The sequence below is a fragment of the Phragmites australis genome, chromosome 20, assembly GCF_958298935.1.
Source record: "Phragmites australis chromosome 20, lpPhrAust1.1, whole genome shotgun sequence".
NCBI classification, from domain to species: Eukaryota; Viridiplantae; Streptophyta; class Magnoliopsida; order Poales; family Poaceae; genus Phragmites; species Phragmites australis.
In genome coordinates, this window is record NC_084940.1 from 8,529,555 (window position 1) to 8,553,441 (window position 23,887).

The 23,887-nt window shown below is 44.5% G+C and overlaps 2 protein-coding genes across 4 annotated transcripts; one reads left to right on the top strand and one right to left on the bottom strand.

Annotated features, from left to right (window-relative positions):
- The first annotated feature begins 5,395 nt into the window (after positions 1-5,395).
- Positions 5,396-10,326, top strand: LOC133901688 (probable monogalactosyldiacylglycerol synthase 1, chloroplastic). 2 transcript variants are annotated; one of them, XM_062343134.1, is made up of 9 exons: positions 5,397-6,050; positions 6,432-6,604; positions 7,173-7,334; positions 7,445-7,586; positions 7,691-7,915; positions 8,280-8,342; positions 8,458-8,532; positions 9,490-9,727; positions 10,036-10,326. In XM_062343134.1, the coding sequence occupies exons 1-8, from the start codon at positions 5,559-5,561 to the stop codon at positions 9,724-9,726; spliced, it is 1,569 nt and encodes a 522-aa protein (XP_062199118.1). In that variant the 5' UTR covers positions 5,397-5,558; the 3' UTR covers position 9,727; positions 10,036-10,326. The 2 variants fall into 2 exon arrangements, with proteins under 2 accessions (XP_062199119.1, XP_062199118.1); XM_062343135.1 differs by lacking the exon at positions 10,036-10,326 and having other exon boundaries at positions 5,396-6,050; positions 9,490-9,939.
- Positions 10,327-20,879: 10,553 nt separating this feature from the next.
- Positions 20,880-23,360, bottom strand: LOC133901167 (aspartyl protease family protein At5g10770-like). 2 transcript variants are annotated; one of them, XM_062342443.1, is made up of 3 exons: positions 23,004-23,360; positions 22,486-22,587; positions 20,880-22,377 (listed from the first exon to the last, which is right to left on the bottom strand). In XM_062342443.1, exons 1-3 carry the CDS (start codon positions 23,152-23,154, stop codon positions 21,077-21,079), a joined length of 1,554 nt encoding a protein of 517 aa, XP_062198427.1. In that variant the 5' UTR covers positions 23,155-23,360; the 3' UTR covers positions 20,880-21,076. The 2 variants fall into 2 exon arrangements, with proteins under 2 accessions (XP_062198427.1, XP_062198428.1); XM_062342444.1 differs by lacking the exon at positions 22,486-22,587 and having other exon boundaries at positions 23,004-23,357.
- Between the last annotated feature and the right edge of the window lie 527 nt (positions 23,361-23,887).

A 23,887-nucleotide genomic window follows, 5' to 3' on the forward strand; every position in this document is an offset into this window, starting at 1 on the left:
CCGAGTTTGTCTATCTACCCTATTTACATTTTCGCACTTACATACTTGCAATTTACCTTACTAGAATAGATTGTAATCCTGTTGAGCGGTAGAGCAGACACACTAAATAGATCTAGAGCATATTTAGATATAAATTGAGATGGTTTATCTTGTGAAGTTTTTTAAGCCAATTTAGTTTAAGTTTCTAAGTGTCCTAATTCACTCCCCTTCTTAGGACATCATTGTTCCTCACAATTGGTATCAGACCCTCGTGCTCTTGATAGGCTTAACATCCTGGAGTTGTGACATCTAGGGTTGGAATGGATACCCATAATGCTTCACTTTTGATGACATAATTTTTCTTTGTTGGAAAATTATAATATCTTATTTTTTGTAAGCCAAGGGTTTAGATATTTGGAGAGTCACCGAGGAAGGGATGAGACCTTGCATCACTAACAAGGAGAGACAATTAGATGCATTGACGAAAAATATCCTTTTATCATCTTTAAATATTAATTCATTTAATCGTGTCTATTCTCTCACCAATGCACATGATATTTGGACTAGTCTTGTTGAAATTCATGAAGGCACAAAGAATGTGCGTAATGAAAAATATCATGTGCTTATTACTAAGCTCAATGGCATCAAACAACTATCCCGTGAAAATATTAATGACATGTACTCATGTTTGAATATTCTTGTTAATGAAATCAATATGATGGGTTTGACGCAAATTGACAATGATCAAGTGGTGAGAAAAATATTTGAAGCTCTTCTTCCAAAATACAAGTTGATAGTCTCCATCATCTACAATAATAACGACATCAAGAAGATGACTCTAAGTCAAGTGCTCAGCAAAATCACCGCCCATAAGATAACCATGAACATGGGGGTGGAAGCCTCTTTCTCATTGGACGCTAAGGACCTTGCTCTCACAAGCAAGCATCATACCCACACATGAAGGTGAAGATGAGGAGGCAAGAGCAAGAATCAAGCTCAAGCGAAGATAATGAAGATGAAGATAAAGAAAGCAACGAAGATGATGAGCAAAGCACAGCAAGTGATGAAGAAATGGATCCTGAAGTCGCTAAGCTTATCTCTCAAATAGAGAAGAACATCAAGAAGATCAATGCTAAGATTGATCATCGAATCTCCATGAAAAACTTAGTCAAAATAATTGATCACATCAAGAAGGAGAAGAAGACCAAGATCTAAAGTCAAAATAATTGATCACATCAAGAAGGAGAAGAAGACCAAGATCTAAAGGGAGACGAGGGGAAGAGCCAAAGTATTTGCAATCATGGAAAGATGGGTGAGTGAAGATCAAGATGCAAGCTCAAGTGATGAGAGCTTTGCCACCCACTCCTCTAAGAGAAGTTCTTCCTCAAGGTCATCATTACGTAAGTCATCACGCAAGCCATTATCACACAAGTGCCTTGTGACCAAAGGTATGAAAAGTGATATAAGTGATGATGAATCCGACGAGGATTCTCCTTCCTATAATGAACTTCTTCATTTGATCAATGAGCAACAAAAGCTCCTTAAGAAAGAATCAAAAGAGCTTAAGAAATTCAATGCCCTTAATAAAATTTATTCTACCTTTGTTTCTAATTATTAACAATTATTGATCAAATTTTATTTGCTAAACAAGGAGCATGATGAGCATAAGGTAAAATTTGAGTGCATTGAATCTCAATCTAAGGCCACTTTAGACCAATCTACCTCTCTATTTAATTTTAATCCTAAGATAGATGCTTGCACTTCTTGTGATAATTTAATTGATATATCATGCTCATCCATTCGCAATGAGATATGTGTTGAGAATGTTTTTGTAGAACCATCTAATGAACTCTTGCGCAAGAAAATGATGAGTTGAAGCAAGAAGTCAAAAAGCTAAAGAAGGACTTGACAAGATTAAAGGGCAAGAACCATGTCCAACCTCCTCAAGATAACCGTGCAACTATAGTGAAGAAACTTAAGGAGGGGTCCACCGTGATATGCTTCAAATGTCATCAAGAAGACCACAAGTCCTTCCAATGCATGCAAGTCAAGAAGGAGACTAAGAAGAAGAAGAAAACAATGAACCTCTCCAACAAGACCTCTAAGTTCTATACCAAGATCAATTATAAGATCAAGATCAAGAGAAATCACTATAAGCTCAAGAAGAAGAATAATGGCAAGATAATTACACATATGATTGAGAGAAAGGACTGGAGGTGGAACCAACCTATTTGTGTGACCAAGGAAGTCATCACCAATATGAAGGGACCCAATCGGTTTGGGTTTCAAAAAAGACTTGAAGCTCAAGATGGTTTTAGGAATTTGGAGATTTGGCTCATAAAATGAAGTGAAAGTTCAAGCAAAGAAGTCAAGTGTATAAGATTAAACGCTTTGATAAAGATCATTATCATCATACACCCAAATCCCCATCCAAAGGTAAATGAGGTAAATGGTAGATAGACTTTTGTTCATGCATTTCTTTTTGCATATAGCACATTTGCCATGTCTAGGATTGCATGTGTATATTTTAAATTATTGCAATGCCTAGTATTATGCATCTTGCTTTGGTCATCAAACTTCTCTCCCTTTGTCAACAATATCAAAAAGGGTTCAACATATGTCTCTCAAGTATTTAAAACTTGTATGCACACATTTAAGAGGAGTATATCCTATGAGTTATGATTTTGAGACTAACATGTGTTGCTAGATGTATCTTTTGTAGTCTTATGGAGAAATCAACAAGTCTCCAAAGGTATGCAATGCTTAAAAGCTTCAATTTGTATCATTGTTAATTCATTTCTATATTTAAGCTACCTCCATGCATGATATGACTTAAACTTTTTACCTCTACTTATTATCTAGATATGCATATATTGCTATATTTTTATAAGTGGTATTCACAAGTGAGTCTCATTATATGTATGCACACATAAAGGAGGAGTTTATATTATATCATATGAATTTTATGAATTATGATCCATGTTTGTCTTTTTCAATTGATATCAATGCCTCATATCCTTTCAATTGATATATCTTTTTAATTGATATTATTTCATTGAATCATGATTTATGAAGCTCTCTCCCATATGCTCTAACGCTCTTCCTCGAGTTCAACATATGTTTGCAACCCTTTTTGATATTGTTGACAAAGGGAGAGAAGTTTGATGACCAAAGCAAGATGCATAATACAAGATATTTAGGAATGCCAAAGTTAACAAAAATATATAAGAAGATACTAGAAGCAACATGAGGTACCTATGTTGATAAAGAGGGAGAAACTCTTGCAGGGGTCTATCAAGGGAGATAGTGACAGTGAAGAAAGGGGAGCTACAACAAAAGGGATTAAATGGTAAGAATATGCATCCATACTATGTGGTAAGGCTTTGTACTCTTTATAATTAATATCATTTATTATTTACCACTTGCTTTGGTTGGGTTGTCATCAATCACCAAAAAGTGAGAGGTTGTAGCGAAAATGGTCATATTAGGTCATGATTGTGATTTTATGATTAATGACAATATAGTCATTGGGACTAATATGCATGTCAAGAATATATATTAGTATGTCTCATAGATACAATACATAAAAAACCACCGCAGCCGGGAGAAAGTTTGATTGAATTGATAAAGTTCTAAGAGAATTGACCTCACCGGAAGGTTTGGAGCAGATGAGTTTATACTCACCGGAGTATTATGCACAGAGGCTGGTAGTCTCACCGGATAGTCTGGTGCTCTGTGTGTTGAACTCATCGGAGTATCTCTGTAAAGAGGGAGAAGGCTGATGATCTCACCAGAAAGTCCGGTGATCTGCATTGGGTAACACCGAAGTATTTCTTGGAAAGAAGAATGTGAGTGCAGAAAACTGAAGATTAACCAACCAGAAGGTCCGGTGCTTGGTTTGTGCACACAAAAGTATGACACCAGAATATTTCTTGCAGAGGCGACTGCAAGTGCTGAAGAATAAAGATCAACTTACCGGATAATCCGACGATTACAGAGATAGTTGCACCGAGGCATTTCTAGGGAAAAGAAGAGAAGATTCAACTCACCGGATGGTCCGGTGTAAATAGAATGAGCACTGGATGAATGTACCGTAGCATTTTACACAGAGAGACTGCAAATGCTCGGATGGCTAAAGATAACTCACCGGAAGGTTCGGTGATGGATTTAAAGGTACATTGGAGTGTCCAGTGTTCATAAGGGTTTTGAGTGGAAATTCAACGGCTAGTTTCTGAGTTTATATATCCAGTGTTAGTACTACTGTTCTAGCCGGATCATTCGGTGTTAACAGCTTTTCTGAGCCGTTAGGAAAATGCTTAGTTGGCGGGTTTGAGGCTATAAATACTCTTCCATTCAATCATTTGACGTGTGGCATATTGCTGGAGTCTAGAGGAAGCTCATATATACTTGAGAAGACATTCAAGCCACCAAAACGTTTAAAGTGATTATCTCAGGCAATTAAATACAAGATTAGAGAATATTTAGTGCTTATAGGCCTAGAGTGAGTTGTACCTAGGTGATGCAGCTTGAAGAATGAATTAAAGAGTGATCCTAAACCGTATGGTACGTCGTCATCTTGGGTCTTGGTGACTCAAGCTCATTGACACTCCAATTTGGTGTAGAGCGGCTGCAAAACACATGTATGGGGATGCAGAGACCTTTGTCTTGGTAGCTCAAGCTCTGAAGTGATCATGATAACAAGTGACCGGAAGAGAGGCTAATTGTGAGATATTGTCTTGGTGGCTTTGTGGCTCATCATGCTTTAGATCTTGTCTTGGTGACTTGTAGCTCAAGAGTCGTTATCAGAAGAGACTTGATGACTGAGAGTATATTTTTTATAGAGCTTCAATGTGAACTAGGAGTGACATTTATGTTATCGATATCACGAGATAAAAATCTCTTATGCCGATTTTGTGTCTTTATTCTATTTATATTTTCACATTTACATACTTACAATTTAACTTGTTAGAGTAGATTGTAATCTTCTTGAACGGTAAAATAGACACACTACATAGATCTAAAATATATTTAGATATAAATTAAGATAGGTTTATCTTATAAAGTTTTTAAAATCAATTTAATTTATCCTAATTTATAAGTTTTTAAGTATCCTCATTTATAAGTGTCCTAATTTATTTACTTTTAAGACGTCGCTGTTACTGGCAGCCAAGAAAAATGGCGTGCACAAGTGCGCTCATACGCGTTCCGCACAAGCGTTATTGTGGCAGCCAATTCGTCACATGTAGCATGACTCTTGCTATTTTGTCATTTTCACATCGATTGAGTTGTTAGGCATATCTTTTACCCTTTAGGGCCCATCTATTCAAATCCTCGTTGGGTCGTAATTACATTTTTTTTAAAGACCTCGTAGGGTCAAGGCCATGAGTCGGAACACCGAGCACACCCGTAGCAAATTCACACGCCTTTCCCAACTCCAACGGCCACCGACCGGGAACGAACCCAACCCAACCTCGCGAACAAAACCGAAGGAAGCGCCCCTCCCGTCGGGTCTGTGACTCTGTGGTGGCTCACCTTCCCCTCTCCCCCCCACCATCGCGCCCCGCCGGCTCGCCGCCGCGATGCCCGCGCCGACCGCTGAGCCGCCGCTCCCGGCCGCCTTCCTCTGCGTCCCTTCCCCGCCCCTACCCACCACCGCCTCCCCCGCCCTCCACTCCTCCCATCATGCCTCCCTCCTCACGCGGCCGCGTGGCGGGCCCCGCGCGCTCTCCGTCGCCATGTTCGTCCCGGGACCCGCATCCACCACGGCCGGGCGGCTCCACCGGATGTGGGGCGAGTTCGCGAGGTTCGTGCGGCTGCACGGGAATCAAATCGCGCCGCTCGGGTTCGCGTCCCTCGGGCTGGGTTTGGGCGGCGGAGGGGGTAACACCGGCGGGGGAGGGGGAGGGGGTGGTGGGGATGTGGATGCGGTGGGCGAGGTGGAGGAGGCCGCGGTGCGAGCCGAGGCGCCGAAGAAGGTGCTGATCCTGATGAGCGACACGGGCGGCGGCCACCGCGCGTCCGCCGAGGCCATCAAGGCCGCCTTCATCCAGGATTTCGGTGACGATTACCAGGTGCGGTTTTGCTCGAATGTTTACGCTCGGGATTTGATGATACACTTGTACGTGCTGCTTGCTAGGCTCTGCGTAGCATTATAGTCGTATTGTAGCACACTCGAATTTCTGCCATTATAAGTTGTGGGAATTTGGCAGGTGCAATTGATTAGTAATTTGATTTTACTGTTGTATGCTAGTCACTGAACCTTAGATATGTCGATATGTGTATAGTGGAATGGGGAGATTCACCTCCCCACTTGTGGCAAGTGTCATCTGTATTGGCTTAGTTAGATATAGAATGAACGAGTGGTTGATTTGTGCTTTTCTTTTTTGATGATTGATTGTTAATATTAATATTTATAGATTTTTGTCTTTTGCAACTAAGGAAATTTGTTGCAGGTATTTGTCACAGATTTATGGACCGACCACACGCCATGGCCATTCAACCAACTGCCCAGGAGCTATAGCTTCTTGGTGAAACATGGACCCTTGTGGAAGATGGCATACTATGGTTCTGCACCGCGTGTAGTTCATCAGCCAAATTTTGCTGCAACATCCACATTCATAGCAAGGTTACTTGTTATATCACCAAAAATTTTAGTTTACATTATGGAACGATCTCCTTAGTTTCCTCTCAACATTTATGAATTACTAGGTTTGTACATTCACACTGCAAAATAAGGTACACTGTTTGCCATATAGGTTTGCTGAATACCTTAGTGCTTACACATCTAGATGCTTTCCTTGTATATTTGTTTGTTATTTGAGTGACTTCTCCACTGTGAATTTCCTGCCACATTTTTTGAGTCAAAAGCAAACTTCTGTTCTTGCGTCAGCACAGTTTGATCTGTAATTGCCTGATGTCAACTAAAGCTAGTTTTTAATAAAAAATAATTGAAGTATAATGAAAACAACGCAGAACAGCAATAACCACCATCAATGTTCAAGATTATATTTTTATCCTAGGGCTTAGTTCCTTGACTGCCTGTGATGACTAGTATCAGGTGTCTGTAGTATTCTCAAATCCTGCTTGAGAATGCAGACTATGGCTGCCTTGTGTAAGATGTGCTGTACTGTTGTTAGCTGTTGCTTTTTTTTTTTTTATAAGGTAGCTAACATAGAAATTTCCGCTTTCTGCAGAGAGGTTGCAAAAGGTCTAATGAAGTACCAACCAGATGTAATTATCAGTGTACATCCTTTAATGCAACATGTGCCCCTTCGAATTCTAAGGTCCAAAGGCTTGTTGGATAAGATCCCATTCACTACTGTTATCACAGATCTCAGCACTTGTCACCCAACATGGTATGCTGGCTTCAATGTTCACATAACTTCACATCATTTTTTTAGTTTCTTACCAAAATGTAAGGCATGCACTCTTACAATGAAATAGTTACTCTACTGTTGTCTCATAGGTTCCACAAGCTTGTCACTAGATGTTACTGCCCATCAGCTGAGGTGGAAAAGAGAGCACTAAAAGCTGGACTCAAGCCCTCACAGATTAAAGTCTATGGCCTCCCTGTCCGACCATCTTTTGTCAAACCTGTTCAACCAAAGGTACACAATCTCTTCAGCTAGTGGCTGTGTAGCATCCTTCTGCTTTGTGGATCTTTTTCCATCTGTCACCAGTTACCGACTGTTGTATCAATCTTCTGTAATAGGATGAACTGCGAAGAGAGTTAGGCATGGATGAAGATCTGCCTGCTGTTTTATTAATGGGTGGGGGTGAAGGGATGGGACCTATTGAGGCCACTGCTAAAGCACTTGGTGATACTCTGTATGATGAAAACCTAGGGGAACCCATTGGTCAGATACTTGTAATATGTGGACGTAATAAGAAGCTGGCTAATCGGTTGCAGTCGATAAATTGGAAAGTCCCACTTCAGGTACTTCCCTGAAAGCTGATTTGTAACATCCAAGAATTTTAACATAGTAGCGGTGCTGCCTTACCTGTTTCTTGATGTTGCTCTTTCCTTGGAAAATTCATTTATCTTCAACCTTTCGAAGGGCATAGATAACTTAAATGAACTTAAGACAAGCTACATGATTTCTTGGCAGTAGCATTTTTGCATATTCTGGACTTAGAATACATGAGCCAGGTCTGTAAAATATGGCAACAACATTCTCTGGATACATTGAACTGAAAAAGTGTCTTCAACTAAAAATATATCTTGTATTTTGCACCTCCAGCAAGTTCTACACTATCCAGATTTCTTCTTTAATCCCTAATTTTTTATTTATAAATCTTAGGTGAAGGGTTTTGTTACACAGATGGAAAAATGTATGGGTGCTTGTGATTGTATCATTACGAAGGTATGCTTTACATTACCATCTCATGCTCAAATCAAGTGCTTCGTATGTGAATATGTGATACAATTTACATGATTGATGGATGATGTGATAATACATGGTTTATGGTGATTTTCAGGCAGGGCCTGGTACAATCGCAGAAGCGATGATCCGTGGCTTGCCAATTATTTTAAATGATTATATAGCTGGGCAGGTAAGCAACTCAGTGTAGGGACTCCTTTATTCCATTTTTTTATGAGTTTTCATGTTACTGATCCATCTTGTTGCTTCAGTGTACCATTTCGCTCTCCTCAAATATAGGCTGTCATTAAGAACATTGAATTTGTCCCCTTTGGTCATTGACTCATTTCTATGTTAAATATCTTGGAGAAGTGGTCAGTAAAAATCACATAAATAGCAGACTGCTGTATTGTCATAGATTCGTAAGCACCGAGGTCAAGCTTAGGTCCAAATCATGGCCTATGTTAGTTTTGATGGAAACTTATCCAAATTTTTCTTGCCCATCTAAGATTATCATCTGGCTGTGTTGTCTGTTTGTTTCATCCTTGTGGTTCATGCAATATGACCTATACAAGTTACATGTATAAACAAGTCATTCATTACATGGTCATAAGCTCATACCTTGTAGCTATTTAGGATGTCACTAATGGCAGGGTTTAAGAAACCACCGAAAACCGGTCACAGTTTCGTTGAGAACCAGTCAAATTGACCACATTGGTTTTCTTCAAAAGGGCCAATTCAGGGTCGAAATAACACCATTCAACCTTATTTTTAGGCAGAATAGATGTACTATTACTTTAGACATGACCCAAGCTGGCAAGCATAAGATCCTAAAAAACTAAAATCCAAAGCCTGTCAAACTGAAAACCTGGATTTTCGCAAACTACCCGGGTAGGTTTCTTCCTTCTTTTCGCCTGAAAAACAACTTTCTAGCCCTTCAACATGTCACTGAATTTCGATATGCATCAATGGCATATTTCTTAATTTATTTTTTCCCATTTGTTGAGGTGCTCTATCATGCCAAGAGAAACAAGTATACTAGCCATCTAGTATATAATCTTCATTAAGCTAAAGTCTTCTTCTGTATGAGCATTAATCCTATGTTAAGCATGGTATGTACATCAATCTAAATGATTTATTCACTTAACAGGAAGCTGGCAATGTTCCCTACATTGTTGAAAATGGATGTGGGAAATTCTCGAAATCTCCAAAACAGATTGCGAAGATAGTCGCTGATTGGTTCGGCCCAAGGTCATATGAGCTCAAAATTATGTCCCAGAATGCCCTCAAACTAGCACGGCCAGATGCCGTGTTCAAAATTGTTCACGATCTGCACGAGTTGGTCAGGCAAAAATGTTCTGTACCCCAATATGCATGCGCAACATAAGGTCATGTTTTCCAATATTCAGTTTTCTTAATTCCTTTTTCATGCGGCACTAGTTATAGTAATTGTGAGATTTGAAAATATTAATTGATTTCAAATGTCTCCATGAGAGAAATGAAAATGTTAGAGCGCTGTAATTTGGTTTTCCCGAACTTTTTTTACTTTCTTGGGACCATTTCATGCTATCTCGGATGAGGAAAGGATGTCATTTTCCAAGTCTAATAGAGTAATTATCGTTACTCACTCTATGATGCTGCTAAACTGTACGACGATTCTAATTGAGCTTTAACTTAGTTGTTCATATATCTTCAGATCAGTACTGTTGTGAAGGCAAGGTCTGGCCTGGTTTGTAACTTGGCCACTTGGGAGTTCGGCGGGAAAGCTCAGCGGGTCTAGGATCTCAGTCCCTCCCAATGAAATTTCCAAGGGCTTGTTTGGAAGGCGTGGGTTTTCTTCAGGTCACTACGGAAATTAGGTCATTTGCTCTCATATATAATTTGTGAAGCCACTGAATCTGATCCTCGAGATTTGTGATAAGATAAGCTGGTCAAGTCAAACATGGGAGCTCTGTTCACATGCTTATTTGACTGACACTTCCCTGCTTCCTGAGGCCTGAACCCCATCAGCCCATGATACTGTTCCTGCATGTGGCAAATCTCCTGCCCTCTGATCTGCAGTGTCAGTTGCGCATCCTGACTTGCGATTAAAATTTTAGAGAAATTTTGTGAATTTTGGAGGGAAATGAGATATCTAATTTTGAAATTTTCTTTCACTGACATGTGGGATTCACAAAACAAAGACGAAAAATGATAGAAATTCCGTGAATTTCAGTCTTTTCACCGAGGAAAAAAAATTGTAAAACGAAATTGAAATCATGGATCCTAAACCCTTTGGAAATTACTGCTAGCAACTAGTAACATTTTTCAAGTCCCAACATCTTAGTAAAATCTCCAATGACTAACCAATCAAGGGGCTGTCTTAGCTCAAACAGTCTCATGTTCTGCTGAAGAATCCTGAGCTGGAGGATATGCATTGTTTTGGCACGTTTCAGCGCATGCGGGTGCAGAGGCTCTGGCTCACAGCCTGTTCCTTGGTCGCTTGCGCTGTCCGCACCCACCGAAAGGTCATCACGCCGGACACTGTCAGGTCTGGTGAGCTCGTTCTGCTTAGCGACTGTGGTGCACTGGTATGCTGGATTGTGCGTCCGTGATTGTACTATAACCTCCATGTGTAATTTTTTTGGGGTAGCTTCTTGTTCAATGGTAGAGCAAAAGGTTCAGACATACGCAGCACTCCAGCATATTTTAGAAAAATAACTATTTCTCTAGTATCTACAGCCATGTAATATTCTTATGCGAGAATTCAGACTACCAACTGAAATTCGTATCCCCATTAGTAGGTGTGGTCTGAGTTCCACCATGGTGACGCTAGGTTTTCCTCTTCTTTTGTGTTATCGACAAACCCATCTATCACGCGACATGATATGATCTGTATTATGTAGCAACACATTCCTGCATGTACAGTGTGTATATGTATTCCTTGTGTGCTGTTTCTTGCAGGTGTCTTCAAATGGGGGCTGTTGTAAATAAATATGCTCAATTATCATATAATTAGGTTTATAACTGTATTAGGCATTTAATCCTTAGAAAGGCACCTGCTGGGGGTGACCGACTTTCTAATAGGTGCAATTCCTGTCGGTTCACTCCTTGTATACTATAAACACTTGTGATCAATGTATACATAAGTTCATTTCTATCTACTCTCTACTATGTTATACTTTCTACTCACAATACGTTATCAGACACTATTATTCTAGCCCTACTGCTAATTGGCCACACCCATATCAAGAACACAGGCACGACAGCCTCTACAGCGAAGAACAGTGGCATGACAGCCTTGGCACAACGAAGATCGGAGGCACGATGTCCTCAACACAACCATCCCTTGTTCCACCGGTGGCATCTCCAAGATCTTCCAATTGGCGGCGACGCAGTCCACGACCCAGTATGTTCGTCATCTTTCCTCCTTATCACCGATAGTGAACATTAGCGGCGCCTGCCCCATGGCGTCGATCGCTTGCACCGCATACATCGACGGCAGCCATCTCCGGTGGATCTACCCTCCGGCGATAATCATCTCCCACGTGTGTCGGCCTATCCGGCGACTGCCCTCAGCGACCACCGGCCGACACCCAACCTTCTCCCTCGATAGCCACCAGGCAGTGGCAGCCTACCCGATGGCAGCCAGCCTGAGCCGGCCTGGTGATGATGGCGGCCAGTCCATGGGTGGCTTGCCTGAGCCAGCCACACCGGCGTCACTTTGGCGCCCGGCCCCGATAGATATGCCCAGATCTCTTCAGGCCATGGCACTCCGGTGGCACACCTCCACCAACGGCGCCTGATGCACCTCTTCACCCTCCGATGGCCTCCTCATCATCCGCACTCCAGCGCAACCGCCCTTAGGCGACCTCCTGGTGCGCCTCCTTTGGCGACGATTTCACCCTTTGGTGGAAGAGCTCCTTACCGACCACAAGGCCCATCCACGGCGGCGGCGTCCACGCAACGCAGCGATGCAACCGCAAACGACACCGTACACCTCGGGGGCACGTCCTCCGTCCCACCAGACGCGACTGCTTCACGGCGACACGACTCCGGCATGACTTCAAGGGAGTGTGGTGACGCGCCTGCATTGGTGCCCAACAGCGCCCGAAACTCAAAGATGGTGCGACCTCCATCTGGCATCCGACAGTCGGCTCAGCTCTGGCCCATCCAAAGGTAGCGGTAGCGACAACGGTGCACAATGGGGGCAGCGAGCGGTTCGGGTGGAACCCTAACCGTCGTCCCTTCCTCTTTTATATGGGGCGGGGTAGAAGGGGGGAGCCCAAATGGGCCATGGACCAAAAGGTTGCCTGGGCTATGGCCCAGGTTTGCTTAGCCCGTGCGTGAAGAGAAAAAAGTCCCCCTGCTATTGTACATTTGAGCTGAATAGTAAATGGACTTCGATCCAGACTCTTTTTCGCTTGAAATTTAACACATTGGGCTGACTATTTCCATTTTGACCCCTAGGTCCCAATAAATAGTCCATTCAAATAGTAATATCTGTATTATTTCTATTATAGCCTTTGTAATTATTCATAATTATACCAGTTTATTTACTTTTATAAATAAGCATCTCTAGACCCAGTGAGTACTAGATCTGTAACATGTTCAATGTGTTTGCGTCCCCACATTCCCAAAAACATGTATTTACCTTTTCATACTTTTAAATTCTTGCAATTTACTTTTTATTGCAATTGAATACTCTCCGCATACCTATTTGGATTTAAGCCCGAAATTGCTTCATATAAGCACAAAGTGCTTAATTAAAAGTGGACTTTCATTCAAAATTTGAAGTGACTACCTCAACTAATATCGGTATAACACAAGGTCATGGATGTTATGAAATCTACTGCAATATTTGCAGATTATGCTCATAACAGCGAATTACTCGCGTCAATACTGTGCGGCCTACACCATTTTTTCGGTAACTACCGTCAAAGTGTTAAACTATTACTATACGGTCTACACCATTTTTGAAGACTGTCGTCAAAAGGTTAAATCACTACATTTGATGTCTACACCATTTTGATGATTACCTTCAATGTGATTACCTCCATTTAATATTTGCGAAATACAAGGTAATAGAACAATGACATCTACTGCATATTTGTAGATTGTCCACCATTATTGTGAGGTCTATATTTTATCATCTTGGCTTAATGATTACCTTCAACATGTTCTCCCAGATATTATACTTAGATTAACATATGGTGGTAATAGGACCACAAGCATCTACTGAAAAATATCAGATTATGTCTCATACTGTGAGATCTATACCATATTTGGTGATTATCTTCAACATGTTAGCTATATAATTTGATGTCTACACTATATAATTCAAGCCTCAACTTAACTTTACAAAATTTTGCATTATTATTACAATATTACCAAGATAATTTTTAATTTACCTAATATAAATTAATCAAATCTATGGTCAAATTCATGTACGATACAATGATTGACAATGAGTTTGATGAACTCGCATTTGATGGTCACAATTATTCAATATGGGCTATGGACGTCAAGGTCAGCCTTGCGTCCCTTGGAATTATAGCGGCACTTCAACCTCCCTAAGAGGGAGATCCATCGCTACCAGATCAAATGAAATATGGTGTATTATACATGATAAGGCATCATATCCATCCGAAGCTCAAATTTGAGTATCTGATGAAAAAGAATTCAAGCACTCTATGGCTAGCTCATAAACCAGATATGAATAGCAGCAGACAGTCATACAACCCGATGCAAGTCATGAATGACACATCTCCGACTCCAGGACTTTAAGTCTATCAGGCAATACAATCATGTTGTTCATAAAATATGCTTAAAATTGTGTTTTGCAAAAAAGAACCTACATATACGAAAAAGATAGAGAAAACTTTATCTACTATACTTCCCGCTAATAGGATCTTATAGCAACAATATCGTGCAAGAGAATACCAAGTTTATTCTGACTTAATACATATATTACTTCGGGTCGAAAAGCATGATGAACGCCTTCTAAGGAATCATCATCAGTATTCAATAGGCGCTGCTCCTTTACCTAAAGTATATTCTAATGTTCAAAATAACAAAAAGTACATGATTCTTTTACATGCCATCCAAAAAACTTCAATGATAAACGCAAACACAATAAGAAGCAGAAGTCCTATAAAGCGTATTAGGGTCAAGGCATTTCCAAGCTCAACTAGGTTTTGATCTACTTGATTCTGATTGACACAGTCTTCTTCAACCAGGCATAATTCTTGATCCACATATCCGATTTACTCAATTCTTGTGGGGTTAGTTTCGTATTTGAATCTAGTTTCTTCTGACCAAAATTAAGAGCAATCCGACTAGCATATCTTTCTCCACATTGTTTTTACTAGGGTTTGTGTAATCTGTTTCGAGTGGAATACCGAGTATAAATCAAGTTTCGATTTGGGTGAGTTAATCTTTGAATTTGGTTTCCGCAATGATTCACCCCCTCTGATTGGGTATTTTGCGCATATTCGATCCTACACCTGTGTCCACGAGCACCTTCTAGATACAGACCTCATCCCGGCAGTCTCTGAAGGCTTTACCGACACCACGAAGACCACTGAGGAGCTCCATGAACTCACAGACTCATATATACCCATTGTTCGCTCCCTTCTTTAGTCTGTCCGGTTCGATCCACTGCCATATGTTTTTGAGTCTTGTGTGTACTGAGTAGACTGTTTAGATTCAGCCTCCGGGAGCTGCTTGGGTGGTCGCTTTGTAATAAAAGGACCAGTCTTCATGTAAATTTTTCATGTGTTTGAGTAGCGAGTAGGTTCGGAGTGCTCGCTAGAAAGGTTCCTAATGCTTAGGATGACCCTTAGCTCGATGAGCCCTTTGAAGGCAATCAACGCTCGACTCGATTTAGGACTCGTGGCCTCGTGATCATCATCCCCCCGAACACCCATACCTTCGATACTGCGCGAGTAGCAATTTTGACTCTCACCCTAACAATATGATTAATCAGGTAGAACCAAACCTGTACGCTGCACAAAAACAAACTATAGATCCTAAAAGCTCTAGCCCCTAACCGTTTGGTTAGCTGAAAAACTGCTGACCAGACGGTCAAACCTATGAATCGGAATAACTTACAAGCTATGTTCCACGCTCGTCCAGAAGATCCTGCAAAATAGAAAAACAGGCTCATATTCGAGCAGCCTTACACATAGAAACCGTGTTCTGCGAGTTTGTGTAATTTGTGGTCGGCCTCTGGCCACGTCGACCGTGCCAGGTTAGGAAAATCATACCACTTTGTAGGACCCCTCCTGTCGGTGATATGGGATCTGGGGGTTTCCGAGTCCCGAGGCCAGAACAGTGCAGTGCCACATGGCGCCTTCCCTCGGGGACCACCTCCCCGAGGGCCCGAGGGAAGCCAGGTCCGGGAGGGGTTGCTCGGGGCCAAGAACAGTTGGTCCCTGAGTACCCAGAGTTCCCGAGGATCCGAGAAGAGCCAGGTCTGGGAGGGGGTGCTCGGGGCCAAGAACAGTTGGTCCCCGAGTACCCAGAGTTCCTCGAGGACCCGAGAAGAGCCAGGTCCGGGAGGGGGTACTCAGGGCCAAGAACAGTTGGTCCCCGAGTACCCAGAGTTCCCTGAGGACCTGAGAAGAGCCAGGTTCAGGAGGGGGTGCTCGGGGCCAAGAACAGTTGTTCCCCGAGGACCCGAGAAGAGCCAGGTCCGAGAGTGGGCGCTCAGGGTCAAGTGCAGTTGGTCCCCGAGTACCCAGAGTGCCCCGAGGACCCGAGAAGAGCCACGTTCGGGAGTGGGCGCTTGGGGCCAAGAGTAGTTGGTCCCCGAGCACCCAGAGTTCCCCGAGGACCCGAGAAGCCCCATACCGGTGGACCCCGCAGGGACTCCATGATGAGATGTCGATCGATGGGAGGCCCAATGCTGCATTTAAGGGGGAGCATGGACAGTCACATCCAACCACTCTCCCCCCACGCTTGTCGTACTGAATATGTCAGCCCTTGCCACCGCCTGGCAGGAAGGCATGGGAATAATTAATGCGGCGGGTCCCATCGCATATCCCCTCGCGGGGCCCATAAAGGAAGACGATTTGAAGATATCTTCGATGGGCTTAAGGCTTATCGCCCATCGCCCTATTGTATCAGACCACGTCAGACCTACTCTGACCAGACGGGCATGAGAGGATACTCAGAGGCTGGCCGGTGGGCCCCCCTGTACCGGCTAAAGTTGGGACGTAAAGACCAACGGGACCGTTCGAGGGATGCATTTTCAACCCTTTGTAACATCAACTGTAGACCCATGATGGTTATTTTCCATTTATTATTTACGGAAACTTGTGCCCTCGTTCTGAGCACTCCCTGGAGGGCCTCCCCCCCTCCCCCCATAGATAAAAGGGGGGAGCACTTCGTAGAAGGTAGACCTAACCGAACACCAGACGGACGAGGAAGAAAGGAAGCTCAAGACTTCACACAGCCGATAGAACAGCAACACCTTGTAACACAGAGAAAAACGAGAGTGCTAGAGATCCAGAGAAAGGCATTCGAAGAGCTTTGATAATATATTAGACACACAGGAGTAGGGTATTACGCCTCCGTGTGGCCTGAACCTGTCTAAACCCTTGGTGCATTCATTACTACTAGCCAACGACGATCCATCCTGCCTAAGTCCCACACGCATTAACCCCACGTACGAGGTAGATCCAGGACCAGCCCCCCCGGCCGAATCTCAAAGGGGGTCCCTCAGGATCCCCGCTTGCGATGTTCATCCACCGACACCTCCCCCTTGGAGAAGATATTGTCACGACCTGCCCGATTCCTAGACTCATCTAAGGTCAAGGTCATACGACCAGTGTCTGCTTCCGCACCCTGTGGTCGTGGTAGATCCTGAGGCTCTATTGGTATTGGGCTGCCCGAATTTTGAGCATGTTTGCGGGACTCTTCACTCAGGTTTGTATCATCCTCTCGTCGTGCCACCTGGTCATCGTCCGAGTAGTTGGCTACTCAGGACAATTGAAAGGTGATCTCGGAGAGAAGCATTGCCTCTGTGCCAAAAACAAGGAAGAAAGGGGTTTCGGCCATAGCCTTATTGAGGGTCGTTCACAATGACCAGACTACTATGGGTTATTCATCCATCCAGCATCTTGAATAGCTTTTAAGCCGATCAAAGACCTAGGTTTTGATCCATTGCAGTATCATCCCATTAGCCCTTTTTGACATGTCCGTTGCTCTATGGGTGTGCCATCGACGCATAGCAAATTTTGATCCTGATTTCTTCGCAATAGTCCTAGAAAGCACTATTGGCGAACTGAGTCATGTTGTCCGTGATTATGCAATTTGGACTGCCAAACCGCACTACCATCCCTCTTATAAACTTAATTGCTACTGCGGCAATGATCTTCCTGATAGGCTCGCCCTCTATCTACTTGGTGAATTTGTCAATTGTCACGAACAGGAATTCAAAACTTCCTAGAGCTTTTAGGAAACAGTCCCATAATAACGAGCCCCCAGACAGTGAAATAACAAGAGAGTGGTGCGGTTTTCTATGCTTAGGCCGGTAGTTTGGCATATCAACCATGGTTCTAACATGACCACCACCATTTCATCAGCTCGCAAGCATCCTAAAGAGCCGTGGGCCAATAGAATCCTTAACGGAATGCTTTCCCGACTAGAGTACGGTATGAAGCGCAGCCACTACATATGCCTCCGAGGATGTCGGGGAATAATGTGCTCCCTCCTTCCTGAGTGATGTATTTCAGTAAAAGACTATTGCTCCTTTGACAGTAGATGCGTCCCCCTACCCAAGAGTATTTGTGGTCCTACCACATGACCCTTTCTGCTAACCCATCATCATCAGAGGCTGCTTGATTCTGAAGTTGGTCCAAGATCTGATCTATCTAGATCATACTCAAATCGGGCAGAGCGACCACATGATAGACACTCGAGGTCGACGGCACTGAAGGAGGCGTTGCATCCAAAGGTGTTGCCTTTGATGCTCCATTTCCAAGTGGAGCATCCCTTCCACGTTAGTCCGAGATCACGGTGAGTGGTCGTGTGAATCTTTTTTCAAAGACTCCGACTGAGACAGGTGCACAAGAAGAGGCTAGATAGACCAACTCATCGTCTAGGAAGTTGTCCTTACGAGAGACGTGCTAGACTTCAAAACCGAAGTAGCGTCGCTCTAGCTTTTTCACTTCGGAGAGGTATATCGCCATCATTTAGCCCGAGCATAGGAAACCTTCTGCACTCGGTTTACGGCCAGTAGCGATTCCCTCATCGCTATTGAGCGTCTTACCCCACGTGCAGATGCTGCACGTATTCCAGATAAGAGGCTCTCATACTCTGTAACAATGTTTGGTGACAAAAAAATTAATTGAAATGTGTACTTGAAGGTGTCACAGGCATGTGGGGTCAAGATCGCTCCAGCCCCCAGTCCAATCAACGTGCATAGCCTATTGACATGTGTTGTCCTGTACATGTTCATCTCTGGTCGTAGAAAACCCCCACTGCTCGATGACCAGTACCACTCCCGCGACCTGTTGGGATTCTGAAAATAGGGTATCGACTCCTCGTCTGGTCGAGGAGTGGTTAGTATAGAAGGAGAAAAAAGGGGTCACCTATTGGGATCCTGGAAGGCTACTCTCATTCTTGGTATCTGTCAGAAGTGGTCGTTCTTTCTATTAGAAACTTGAAGAGCGGATGACCCTTTTTCTGTCCTCAAGATGACCCTTCCCAAAAGGCCACACACCCAATTTATTTCAGGGTACCCTCTTACCTTTTTGGGCATTTTGCCTAGCTAATGGATCTGGATCACACTGTAGAGGTCGTATTGGCGCAAGGAGTCACGCAGGTTAGAGGGTTGATTGTCCTGACATGATGAGGGACCTGCCGTGGTTCTTGGCGATCGTGATCATTACTAGTCCTACCGATAGACATTGTGCTTGCCACCGCAGTTTGGCGTCATGTCACGAGGGGGAGGGAGCCCCAGGCACTCGTGCGGTGTAACGGCCCTAGCAATGACGCTGCCAAAGACCGCGTCCTCTACGGTAGTTCCTCCAGGCGACACTGTGGTGGTTGGGGCTATGTTAGAGCATCCCCGTGTTCGGCGTCGATCTGGTTCCCCTTTGGGCGCATGACCTAGGGATCATCACCGACACCCGGAACATGGGAGCCTCCGCTGTCCTCCGTTGCATGAACTATCATGCAAACTTCCCGTTGAGCCTCAGAGCCTTCGGTCTCCGATTCGGTATCTCATACCTAGGGTATGCCAGGCTCATCTGGGTCGGACCCCATGATGAACACCTCACGATGACTAGGGTCCTCAGAATGGGACTCAGCGTTTGCTGTGGATCCGGCCTTAGGTAGCCCAATTTAATCTCCAACACTTACCAAAACATAGAAACACACCCCCTACCTGGCGCACCAACTATTGATGGTTGATTGCTGACAATGATTCTAGGGTGTACTTGTCGATAGGCGTGTGAAAGACGCTTACGATGTGCATGTGTTTGGGATGAACTAAAGAACACGGGGGTTATCCAGGTTCAGGACTTCCAAGGATAGCAGCCCTACATCATGTATATTTTGTTACCAGTATTTATGAACTGGTTATCCATCCTCTCTTTACAAATCGGATCCTCCTCTCTTTATATACTAGAGAGAAGGGAACCTTACAAGTGGGCCCTTTTCTGCTGACCCATACCTTAGCTAAACCTCTCACCCCTAGGTTATGTAAAATAGGCGACATACGTGCCCTTTTTTGTTTTGATAAAGCAGCTGAGTCCATCCCATCCGTTGGACACCTCCACGCCTACGTCACCCCGGTCAGCCGATGCGCCATGTCCCATCACCGATCTCACACGCGCAGCTGTGAAGCAGTCTGACACGCCTGCGAGCTTGTTCCATAACGTTTAATGCTACGGGACTGGGTATGGTACCACTGCGTCGGCCACAACTTGTCCGCTGGGGAGGAGTGCTTAGAGAAGGAAAATACTTGAGTGGTATGCATTTAATGAGTAGACTGGTTTGAGGTGTGTCGGGAATCCCTTATGTGGTAAAGATTCTTATCGCGAAGATGCAGACTGATCGTGTGATGGGAGCCGATCCCAAAAAAATCTTTTACCAACTGGTATTGATTAGTGTGAACCCTCGTAACAAAATACCCCTTATTCTATACACCGACGAAGTGCAATTTTCATGTGTTCACTTCCTATATATTGTAAACATTTCTCATCAATATATACATATGAGTTTATTCCTATCTACTCTTAATTGTGTTCTGCTTTCTACTCACAATAGGGACAATGACGGCCTTCATGTCTGATCACTAAGGACCGGCAAGACCTCATCTCCTTTTCAGTCGCACAAAGTTTTATAATACTGCATCCCTCATGTGGTTGTCGAAATGTCTTGTACACTTGTCACCTAGGGCATTGCGTGGTTCCTTCCATAAATCAGCTGGAAATTGGAATTCTCGCAAAATTTTAACTTATTTCCCTACCGTGATTTCATAATTCTTACTTAGCTGACAATTCACAATCATGTTACCTGTAGACCAAGTTAACACAAAATTCCACTGGCTTCTTGCAATGAAACTGATCTTGGATGAAGCAAAAAGACAGATAAAAGCAATTGCGAATGCTTGTACATTTGCACATAACTAAATACTGTAATACCACTTGACAATCACCAGATGTAATCTCAAAAGAAATTTGCAGGTATAGGATATTCACATAGCTCATGGCTCCCTCCCCATATACCCCAGTCATGCATGCACGTCAGATATAGTCACAAGTCTCTTGTGCAAACCCAATTTGAGACCCTGAGGTGTCAAATATGACCCTCAGGTTCTTCTGCTGGTAATTGCCAATGATTGAGGTTTCATACTCAGATTTCAGGGAGGCCATGGCCAAGCACACCTGGGAAGAGCCACTGCTGACAAAGTAGAGCACACCACCGGAGTCCACCTCCACCTCCACACCGCCATCAAACACAAGCTTCAGGCTTGGGACCTGAACTTCTCTGAACCCTGTCATGTTGAAGCAAGTGTCGAGGATGGAGAACCCTGGCGCCTGTGGATACTCGGCGAATTGGTTCAAGAACTCGGCCTTGACCGCATTGTAGATCGATGGCACGAGGCTCGTGATGATGGTCCCGGAGTCGATGATGACCTTAGCGGCCGAGAAGCCTGATGATTCCACTTCCTGACCGCCGATCGTCATCCCGGTGAGGTTGAGGAAGTAGAAGGGCCCTTGGAGTGGGTCGGAAACCATTGAAGTGTACACAATTGGAGTAGAATTGTGGTACACCGACGAGTCGTCGCCGAGGACTAGGGACCCCGATGAATCGGACTCCTTGAGGGGCAAGCAGTATGAGAACACACCACCGAATTGGTCCATGGTTTGTGACACCATTGAGAGCTGGCTCCTGCCTAGCCCCATGAGACCAGACGTGCCACCGAATGGCGCCCCCTGGTTGCTGGTGCCGCAGCCAAACACGAAGCCGTCGATGACCTCCCCGGCCAAGCTCAGCTTGTCATGCGCCAGGACGCCGTGGGAGTAGGAGCCGTCGCGGTAGCTGAGCGTGTAACTACAGTCCGGCTGGGCGGCGCCGCACGTCGTCCCCGACATGCCAGCAGACACCTGCAGCGCGTCGCAGGACGACGAGTTGCACGGCACCGTGCTGTAGGACGGCGAGGATGAAGGATCAAAGAGGGGCTCTTGCTGGTCGTGGCATGATTCGCACGGCTTGCATTGCACCCAGGTGAGCTCGCTGGCCGTATCCACGATCACCGTGGCCTCGCCGCCGCCCAGGCTAATGGTGGCGATGTAGTTCAGGGTCCGGAGCTTCGCGCCGGAGGTGACGGGCACCTGCGCCTTGGACGCCGCCATCGCCACCGCCGCCTCCTCCTCCTCCGACGACCTGATCAGCCTGTAATTCTCGATGCGCCATTGCAACGACGAGACGCGCGCGGCGTCGGAGGATAGGAGGCCGTCGATCTCCTCCTCCCTGCTCTTGCTTGGCGCTGCGCTGAAGCTGTGGTGCCGCAGCTCGAGCACTGTGGCGCCACTCTCTGCTCCTGAAGATTGGTTGCAACAAAAAGAAAGGGAGAACTATGAGCTGAGCTCAGAATCCGAGGATGCCTCTACACTCTAGCAGTCGATAATTGAAATGCTGGGCTACCTACCACATGAAAAATTTAGTAATTTACTATTCTCATCGTTGTTTATGTAATCCATCCATATTAAAAAGTACTTGAGACGTGCTACTTCTGGCAAAGGCCAGTGTCCTGCGCCAGAAAAAAAAAACACCATGGAATTACACTCCCTGTGATGTCACATCGTGGTAATTTCCATGCCTCCATTTCTTGGCAAGAAATGTTTCAGAGAACAGTTTCTTGGCAAGATGAGTTCATGTTCATCCAATTAAGTGCTTTACTAGCAGCAGCATTTGCACAATGCAACACTCACGAGGAGGCAGAGTGAGAGCTTTTCCAATTTGTAATCCAGTCCATTTCCAGAATGCAAGTGTACAGGATCCACACCACTTCACCACGCCCACTGCCATTGGTGGCAAAAACATGTGCGTGACCACTGAACCCCTGGTGTTCCCCAGGCCATTGATTCGTCCTCCCATCCGAGAACAGCGGAGAACCAAGAAACGGAGCAGAGAGAAAGGACGAGGGATCAGAGACAGAGAACTTACTTGACCTCAGGTGGTGCCGCGTCCGCAAGGCTCTCCCTCTCCTGCTCCCTTCCTCCATGCAATGCACGCCACCGCCATTACCCCCACCTCCTGGAGCTGTTGCTAGAAGAAGCATGAGCAGAGCAGCAGCAATGCGAGCTCCCCATGCCATCACTCTCTCAGCTCCACCTCACCTCGCCTCTCCTCACTAGAGAGAGAGAGGGAGGGAAAGAAGAGGACAGAGAGAGGGAAAGGGAGGAGGAGAGGGAAAGATTCTTGGTGGCGTGAGCGAGTGAGGTGGGCTTCTTGCGGCGCATGGGAACAAGGGCGCAGCAGCTGGCGGCTGGGCGCCGCGTGGGGTGGGGGTGCGGTGGTGTACTCGTCCCGCTGTGGGTGAGGAATTATTGGGGGCTTCACATGCATGTCCTCTCGCTCGGCTGCAGCACCAGACAGTGTTCACAGCGCACACTCTCTCTCTCTCTTCCCTCTTGCAAGTTGCAAGTTTGCAACAATGCCTCTCTCTCTGTACTTGCGGGGCCCAGCTCGTCGCTGACACGTTTCTTTATTGCCAGTTGTAGCATTGGAGGAGTATCTTCTGCGCTGAGGAAAAAGAGGAGGGAGTTTAGTCATCAGAGTGCGTGGGTGGCCGCATTGAAAATAGGGCGTAAGTGACATTAATGTCAGCAGAGGCGAGGGTGGCGTCAGCGGCTTCCGTACTATAGCAGTCTCGCTCGCAGAGATGCCACGAGCAGCTATTAAAATTTCGCTAAAATTTCGATTAAATTTTACGAATTTTAAGAATTTTGAAGAATAACAAAATATTTAATTTTGAGATTTTTTATTAAATTGTGATATTTTCATTGATGAACGAAAAAAATTATAAAACAAAATTAAAATCTCTGACT